This window comes from Necator americanus, chromosome V (assembly GCF_031761385.1).
Source record: "Necator americanus strain Aroian chromosome V, whole genome shotgun sequence".
In the NCBI taxonomy this organism is placed as follows: domain Eukaryota; kingdom Metazoa; phylum Nematoda; class Chromadorea; order Rhabditida; family Ancylostomatidae; genus Necator; species Necator americanus.
The window spans coordinates 5,774,206-5,783,782 of record NC_087375.1 but is presented as its reverse complement, the minus strand read 5'-3'; the positions used below and the strand labels follow the sequence as shown (position 1 = coordinate 5,783,782).

General features: G+C 41.1%; 1 protein-coding gene across 2 annotated transcripts; it reads left to right on the top strand.

Moving 5' to 3' along the window:
- Positions 1-3,477: 3,477 nt before the first annotated feature.
- RB195_013017 (uncharacterized protein) lies at positions 3,478-8,791 on the top strand (the record flags this gene model as incomplete). 2 transcript variants are annotated; one of them, XM_064202647.1, is made up of 8 exons in its annotated part: positions 3,478-3,544; positions 3,616-3,706; positions 3,919-4,015; positions 7,563-7,611; positions 8,041-8,175; positions 8,248-8,326; positions 8,544-8,640; positions 8,696-8,791. In XM_064202647.1, the coding sequence occupies 8 exons, from the start codon at positions 3,478-3,480 to the stop codon at positions 8,789-8,791; spliced, it is 711 nt and encodes a 236-aa protein (XP_064058527.1). The 2 variants fall into 2 exon arrangements, with proteins under 2 accessions (XP_064058527.1, XP_064058528.1); XM_064202646.1 differs by lacking the exon at positions 7,563-7,611 and adding an exon at positions 4,073-4,172.
- Between the last annotated feature and the right edge of the window lie 786 nt (positions 8,792-9,577).

Here is a 9,577-nt window from a genome sequence, read left to right as displayed (position 1 = left end):
CTATAATCGTAGTCGAGGCTTTTCCTCTTTTTTACGGATGAAACTCCTGCCTATGTTTCCCACAAATGAATGTTGAATAGAGTCACAAGGAAAAAAAAAACAGAAGGTAAATATTTAAGGACATATTACTATTTCAAAGAAAATCCTTTTCCTGCTATAACTTCAATTCGAACAGTCCAAAAAAGGAACACTTCCAACCAATCGTCAGCAAGGATAAGGATGGAATAATTCAAAAGAACATAAACAAACATGATCATGGCAAGTACGGATAGACAGACATCGGATTCGGAGTGTAAGAGACCTACGATCTCTTTCTCATAAGAATATCCCCGGTTGACAACAGAAAACATATACTACTATAAATTTCAAAAGGAATTTCTGCCTTTTTTTTCGAAGGTGGTAGAGATTGGTGTTTCGAGTTTTGACCTACCACGTCAATAGCGATCATCACTGGACTGGGTAAGTGAATCACAAAAAATTAGTCGAATCTCAGATACGCTGTTGTCTTGAGGGCAGCATGCATTAGATATTGAGACCTCTCCACGAATGGATAGGGTTAGGGATGTAGATCACGAGTAGCGCTATCGCGTTTAATTCCATCTGATGTTTCGAAAAACTGGCGTGGAAAACTGCTTTCTCGACCGATATTTCCTACGAAGCAGCTTACATTGCCTCACTTCTATATATCCACCACGTCTGCGAGCCAACAGACGAAAGTAAATGAGGTTCCCCAGACTTCCCCGGATGCAGAACGGCTTAGTTTCAAGGTTGACCTTTTGAACGAAAAAAAAGCAAGTGACTACAAAAGAAAGATACAAGGATAAAGTCACATCAATCCATTTGAGATGCGCCAACGCGTTTTACCGGAATTCGTAATCGTTGAGGTTTTGGAACGCGTGTTTTCCTATACATTGATTTACAGAGGCTAGCCGATGATCAATTCCGTGTTTTTGTCCTCCCAGACAGGAATGGTACCAATCTGTCGACTCCGGAGGGATGAAAAGCTTGGCTTGCACTAGGGCGATTTCGAACCATCGGTGGGAGGAATAGGGCTTCTTCAGCTTCACAAATAATTTTTTGTGTAAAACGAAGTATGCTATTTTCTAAAACCCATCAGTCTTTGTCCGGAGCGTATGTAGCCGGACTCTCACACAGAATCTGTTACAGGATGAAATAAAAGCACAACTTTGAAGAAGTTATTTCTTCACTATTGTAGCAAGCTATTGCAGTTAATAGAACTGAAAACCTGAAACCTATCCAAATCACCTCCTTGTAGCCATTTATTTCGATCTGGTTCAGGAGCCTACATTGCGTGAGACAACTAGTAATGGGGAAGGGCTTGATGAAAGATAAAAAACACATTAGAATAAAACAGACTGTTTTGTCATGAAATCGTAAAACCGCCGGCGCAGAAATGTGTAAACATTTGTAGACCATAAGTAAAACAAAATTCTCTGCTCTTAATTAAAGGCAAAACTAAGCTTATGATATTGGGGTCTCTATGAGCAAATATAGAGTTTGAGATATAAATTACGAGTATAAGTGTCGCCCTGCTCGAATCCCCTTAGTCTTGAAAGAACGGCGTGGGAAACGGCGGGGTTGTTCCCACGAGGTAAGTTGGGACGCAAGAGTGGTGCGCTTTTACGTACCGCGTAGGAAGAAGCGCCGTTTCGCACGCCGTTTTCTGGGGCGATTAAAGGGAATTGAACAGGACGCTCATACTCGTAATCTACACTCCAAACTCCATGTTTGCCCACAGAGATCCCAACATCGTCTGTTTCGTAATATACTGCCTTCAAACAACTGATAATTTTTATTGAAAGAACGTATCTCACGTGCACTAGATTTTGCAACAACTTCCCACATATTCTCTATCTAGAAGCACTACAGATCTGACGTTATTCGAACGAACGTATGTATTCTTTGTTTTCTTAATCCTGAATATCTGATTAAAAATGATTAGAGTCGAATTATTCAAATCCTTGTGTAAAATGTTGCGTACACAGTGTTTGTTTGTGTTTTGGCCAACATTCTTTCATTAATATTCATCGGAAAATGTGTATAAAAGCAGAATCAGCTGTCGAAAGACTATGCAGAGTTGCGACTATGCTTTTCCAGGTCTTCTTCATTCTTGTGAGTTTCTTCCTCTATGGGTGTGTTCCTCATCTCGTCACAACCGAGACAGGGTGCGATAAATGCAGAACCGCCACCAAGGTTACTGCATTCGTCAACTACTCTTGGCATTGCCCCGATAATCTGTTGCGCTAGGAAACGATGAGAGTAAGAATCTTGCTGAGGGAGGAGCGCGGAACTACAGCAAAAATTGCGAAAATTCTCAAAGAAGCAAGGATAGGAGATTTCAATTGATAACTTGATGTCGAAGTTTCTAGACGAGTCCCACAATGATAACATAGCGCAGGCTGTCTAACCATAGTCTTTTACTTTCAGGCTCATCAACTAAATATCCTCTCTTTGAGTTGGGATAGGGTTATTTCTCAATTGTACTCCCCCAAAAACCCATAAGCTTGATAAAAAAAATGCCCAAATTTTGTCCTTATCATTGCCCCTTTCAGCCTTTCAGTTCTGTCTTTTTCAGCTTTTCTAGTTAGCTTCGAATTGAGATAGCATGAATAGTAACTCAATAGAATTTCGAAAAGATTTTCCACCTTATTCCCTCTTTCTAAATTTAAACCGGAGCATCGCAAGCGACAAGACACATCGTTGGAGGGAGAATTCTGAGAGTAAGTGAGTAATAACAGTAGCATTGACGACTGCTTTGCACTGAGCGTTTGGTCCGCATTCTCTTTATGACGGCTGTGAGAGTGAGAAACCCTCATTCCCTTTCCTCTGTTTGAGAGACAATTTTGCAAGATTTTGTTCACTTACAGTCGTATTTGCACTACGTTCTACCATCTGGTAATCATACTGCTACTATCAGTGAGTTTTTTCTCCACATTTCGCAGATACAAGCATCCGTCTTGAAGGGGGCAGTGAGAGATTGAGAACAGTGACTCGTAGCCATCGAAAGTGCATTTCCTCACTGCATACGTGATGCTTGCTTTATGCTGATGAAATGTCCTTCCTGTACGTTCTTATCATGAGCAGCTAAAAGATAGCTCATTTAGAGAATTTCTTCTATATTTCAGAAGAGTCATTGATAAATCGACTATTACCAATAATTAAAAGAGTGAAATATATCAGTGACATGTCAGAAAGGCATGATCACTCGACCAGTCCATTCGAAGGGTCAAATACGCGGAAATTCTGCGTAAAGTTATAGGACAATGTAAATGCGCATAGCAACATCCTGACATTTGTCATCTAATCCTCTTGCATTCAAGAACAACTAAGTGCTCTTCTTTGAAGCTAAACATTAATTGATTCGAAACTGTAGAAGCGACGGCTACAGCATACACGAATTGCAAGAATGTGAGCTGTACGGAATGCAAGAAATACTCAAAAGACTGTGTCTGTGGAATGGTGAAGCCGCAAAACTGCGTTAAAGGAAAACCATGTAAGCTCTTCCCAAGGTGTATTCCAAGAGGTTTGTTTCTTACAATGCTGAAAAAAAAACGAGCAAATAGCAAATTCAAATCGTTGGGTTCGTTATTCCAGAGCAGTCCTGCCTCTCGACGCCTAGTAAACCTAGCTGCTCACCCGGTAACCGATGCGAGCTTCACGATGTCACCTGTGTGAAAGCCCCGTGGTACGGTACAAATTTCTTCCTTGAATCTCTCCTCAAGAGAAGAAAGTTGTTTTTCAAATAACTGTAGAAGGGCTCAGTTAGCGTAAAGCACTTTCGAGCCATCAACTGTGCGGACGTTGAAGAACTCCTCTCCCTGCAGTTGCAGTAACACCGCCCTTTCTTCCAAGAGAGGGAAGTATAGTTCTTAGAGAAGAAATTCTGTGATATTATAGTTGGCCAGCAAAGGTATGCCTACCAGTGAAATGCCCCCCGCATGAAAAGTGGCATGACTGTGGAACGTGCCAACCTATTTGCGGCCAGCCAATACCAGTGAGTCGTCGAACTGTGTTTCTGTTTCTTCCAGTACTGAATGAGTTGTTATTGCAGTTTTGTCCTGCGATTTGTGGAAAAGCAGGTTGCCAGTGCGTTGAAGGATTCAGCAGGAACAATACTGTTTGCGTACCGTCAAGCAGTTGCAAACATGTCGGTCCATAAACTTCGAAATGCTATCAAGAGTTGCTCGAAATTATATCTTGATATATGATTGCTATTTACCCATAATGTGAATGTAACCGGAACGAAGTTTTTTTTTTAGCCAGAAAAAGACCTTCTTGTTGTGTGAACAACTATCACCACACACCTATTCCGTAGTTACTTAATGAACTTCTTTTGTAAATTAGAATACAGCGGGTATTCGATGAATGACACACTGCAGTTGAAAACAGTAAAACGAGTATGGTAAAGAGATGTAAGTATTAGGGTTTCTCGTGTTTTAATTAGAAACCCAGCCGAGGATTAGTCTAAATGACGTTTTTGGCCAGAACTCAAAAGGTGGAAACGGACTGACCGATCTACATTCTACTTAACGTTTGCAGAGAACTATTTTTTTTTCTTATTTAAGCCCTCATTTGCGACTAGGTGGGAATGCACACATGTACACATAATTCATGCATGAAGAGGGGAATAGGAGAACATCAAATAGCAAACGATAATATCAAGGGCTTTTAAAGTGTTTTGAATTTGAAAGCATCTTTAAGACATCTTGAACAAGACGGTGAGATGCTCTTCCTATAATGGAAGCAAAAAAAGCGAAAACACAGATCTGTGACCACATCAGAGATATGGGCAAGATGTTGTGGCTCTCCAGATCCTTTAAACCACATCTGCGTCAAGTTCTTCGCTATAACATTATTTTCCAGAAATATCTTAACAGTCATCAGAATACCTTTCTCTGCGAGCAGTCAAGCTTCTTCACCAACGTGTATGGTGTTGGCCACACCTCGTACTTCATGATAGAACGGATTACGGATAGAGAGACTCGCAGCTTGATTTCATTGGCGATGGCTGTCAAACACGGACACTTGGTCAATAGAGTTGTATGGGCTTCATATTTGTTTGTTGGACATCTCTCTCGCAGCTGCCAGCGTTTACCTTGCCAAATGACAAAACTCATCCACGAGTTCAAATACGTTGTCCACCCACTCTGTTTCCCGTTTAGAGTCTCGAAGAGACACACATCTGCTTGCATTTGTCAAAACAGAGTCACGGTCCGTAGGTTGCTGCTAATTTCGATATAAGTTTCACAACATGTTGTAACCTCGCGCTGCTTGGAGCGAATTCTACTACATTGTCGGCGTACTCAAGATCCACAAAAGGACGTGCAGACCGTGCTAAAGCGACATTGGCGGGACACTACTCAATTGTTCTTCGCATTATGTCGTCCACGGTGGTTCCTTTGCAATGCTTGATTAGCCGATCCGGATGATCCAAATTTTTTTTACACTAAATGCAGCAGTGGAGTATTTTGGTAAATTTCAGGTTCCTTGATACGTAGATTTTGGTGGAGGGAAGTTATGAAAGCGTCCTTTTAGTCAGGTATTTTTCGTCAATCCATATGAAACGGATGTTGTTTGTCGTCTCAAGAATCCCAGACGGAGGGAGAGATTTTAGTATTTTTGCGCTAGTACCATGGCTCCACCATACTTCCCATTCTTCATTTTTTGGATACAAACTAGAACCTCTTAATCAGTCGATAGTTCTTCACTGACTGTCGATCGTTTAACGTGAGCGAATTTAAAGACAAACGCTGAACGGTGCATCAACGTAGGAATTTGTCATCCAGATTGCCAATATGGATTCACCGATAGCATCATCGTCGTTCATCCTCTGCGCAATTGAGAACACGTGAACACCTCTTCATCTTGCCACTGTACTTGTTTAGAAGAGCATGGCTTGCTCGAGTTTTCTCCTCAACATCTACTCAAATTTCTTCACTCTTGATGCACTCTGATGATGATTAGTTTCGTAACATTTTTATCAGACGTTTCTCTTGTCTACTTCTCAACAAAACCGGGAGCTATTTTCTTCGCATGTCCTCAATACATTCAATAAAAAAGTAGGAGACATCCATCTCTTTCTTGGTCCGTAATCCGATAATGAGAAATTCTTATTCAAAGCGAATTTACAGAGCACTATCATAAAATTTCCAACGTATTTATAGCCATATTCTTCTGTTCAGAAACGGTGGAAATCTGATGTTATTTGAACATTTGAGCTCTTTGTTTTTTTTTTTATCCCAACCACCTGGTTATAAAGTCGGATTATCTTAATCCCTAAAGAAAAATGTTGCGTACACAAAGTGTTTGACTTTGTTTTGTCTACTATGCGTTCATTAATATGCATTAGAAAACACGTATAAGAGCAGAATTAGTTGCAAAAGTTTCAAAGTTGCGACTATGCTTTTCCACGTCCTCTTCATTCTTGTGAGTTTCCTTCCATATGGTGTCGTTGTTGTCCTCACCCTTACGCGCTACAGAGTGTGAGCCATGTGATAAGTGGAGAATCGCCAGCAAGGTTACTGTATTTACTAATTACTCTCGGCATTGCCCTTCCTGTGTGGCTCTGACGGAAGTGAGAACCGTGTTGAATAGGAAACACGGCACTGCAAAAAAAAGAAGAGTGAAAATACTTGGAGATTCTTGAGCTGCAAATTTCAACTGGAATGTTGATGTCATCGAAGATTTTGCCGAAGTTCTGTAATGATAATAAAAGGATGAATTATCTGGCGCATCAGGCCGCTTGAGATACGACAACGCATTTTCCAGCAATTCGTAATCGTTGAGGTTTCTTGGAATGTTGGCCTCTACAATGACTTGTAGGATTCAACCGATGTGTCAAGTCATTGTTATTATCCTCCCCGACGACTATGGTGCCAATGTTTTGATTCTGAAGGAATGAGAGGCTTGGTTGGCACTGTGGCGAATTCGAAGCATCGACCGTAGATCTCTTGCCAACTGCGCTACACCGCTATAATGATATAGTAATATAAATTATCTTTATTATTCATTATTATTAATTATGTAGTAATATAAATTGTTTAATTAGAGTTATAGACCATCTAATAATTGACTATTATTTTCTACGTATCAACTAAACATCCTCTCTTTGAGTTTACATGGAGTTTATTTCTTATTTCTCCTCCAAACACCCTTGCCCTTGATTAAGGCTTATCTACACATTAGCATGTAGGAAGTATACTCAAATTTTTTGAGCAGCTTTCTCATTTAGTTTTGAGTTTAGACAGCAAGAACTACTAACCCACTCAATGAGAATACCGAAGGTGTTCCCGCAGTGTCCCCTTTTTCCGAATTTCTCAGTTTTTCGCGCTACATTGCAGCAACGCGAACATCGCAAGCGGCAGGACACATCGTGGACGGGAGAATTCTGAGAGTAAGCGAGTAATTACAGTAGCATGTGGGGACTGCTTTGTACTGAGCGGTTGGCTCGCACCGTATTTCTGGTGGCTGTAAGCGTGAGAAACGTCTGTCTCCCTTCCTTTGTTTGAGAGACCAATTCAGAAAATGTTGTTTATTTACAGTCGTGTCTACACTACGTTCTACCAGCTGGCAGTTATACTGCTACTACTAGTGAGTGCTGTTTTTCGACATTAGGGAAGTGCTAGCATTCGTCACAAGAGGATCAGTGACAAATTGAGAAGCTTAAGAGTCCATTGTCTTACTACATACTTGATGCTTGGCTTACGTACAGTACATTCCCATCAGAAGTAGCTAAAAAGATAGCTCACTTTCAGAACTTTATTGAAATTCTAAAGGAGGCATCAACACATCAGTTATTTTCAAAAGCTACATGCATGAATTATACACTGTTATACATTGGAAAGTTCATTAATGTTACCTGATCGGAAATTCTTCGGCAAGTTAGAGAACAATAAGTATGCACATAGTAGAATCTTGTTAATTGTCATCTCATCCTCTTGCATTCAAGGAACGACTGACAGCTCATCTTTGAAGCTAAATATTCACTGATTCAATAATCTAGAAATCTAGTAGTTTTAGAGGAGCCTCATTGCAAGCATGCGAGCTGTGCAGAGTGCAAAAATTATTCAAACGATTGTGTTTGTGAAATGGTAATGCCGCAATACTGTATTGAAGGAAAGCCATGTAAACTCTTTACGAGGTGTATTCCACGAGGTTTGTTTTTTCGAGTAGCAGGAAAAAGTGCGCAAGAATGATTACACATACACATTTGTTTTCTTATTCTAGAGCAGTCCTGTCTCTTGTCGCCTTGCTTTCCTGGTTTTCGATGCGAGCTTGCCGATATTACCTGTGAGAAGGCACCGTGGTACGGTACAGGTTTTGTGGGTGTTTTCAAATCTTTGCTGAGAAGCTCAAAGTTGTTTCTCGAATATCTGTAGATTGGCTTGGTTGGTCTAGTGCGTTTTCGAAAAATCAATTGTGCGGACACGGTGTAACCTCGTACAGTTGAACAGCACTCGCCTTCCCTACGAATATAGGAAGGCGTAACTCCTAAAAATATTTCAAATGAATTGATGTTATAGTTGGCCAACAAAGAGGTGCGCACCAGCGAAATGCCCGCCAAACGAGGAGTGGAATGACTGTGGAACGTGCCAACCCATTTGTGGCCAGCCAATACCAGTGGGTCATCGTAGTCTTCCTGTTTCTTCCAGTACTGAATGACTAGTTATTGCAGTTTTGTCCTGCGATCTGTGGACGAGCAGGCTGCCAGTGCATAGAAGGATTCAGCAGGAACGATTCTGTGTGCGTACCGTCAAGCAGTTGCAGTTAACCCGGTCCATGAATTTTGAAAGGCTCTCAATGGTTGCCCGAAATTATGTGCTGAAAAAGATTGTTGATATAACGTGAATGTAACCGGGATCAAGTTTTTGTGGAATCACAAAAAATCGTCTTCTGCATAAACTGATCGCGCAGGAACGCGGCTATTACCAAGCAAATACGGAGTTGTTACCAGATGATTTTTTGTTAATTAAACATGGTATGTAGTCGATGAATGACAGCGTTCCGTTGAAAATAGACGGAGGGTGCGCAGAATCCTGTTGAGTGGCAGACATTAGGGTTCTCATGTTTTGATCAACAAACCAGGCGAGGAGAAGCCAAATGACGTTTTAACCCTGAACTCGTATGGCGCTGTGGAAATGGACTGTGAGGGGAACAGGAGAACATTAAACAGCAAACGATAATATTAGACTTGTGCCAATGTCCGTTGATGGTTTTTATCCACTACTCTATAAGCATTTATTTCTTTCGAAGATATCGATAGCAGTACACATCGGTGGTGTCTTTAACTTAGCTTAGATAGCGGGCGGACACGAGAGTGCGGGTATCTGCATATCTGCCGGGGCGCGTCTTATTTAAAAACATCCGCGGCCATTCTGGTCGATCTTTAACTAGCATGCAATCTATCTATACAGCGATACTGCATGATATGTCAACGATACACCCCAATTAAAGTGCGTATCGAAGGCAAGTGTCCACCTCTGTTCAAAACTTTTTTTACGAGCACGAGACTTCTTCCAGTTGGAGTCTGAGTGCGAGCTTAAGACAACTTGGACAA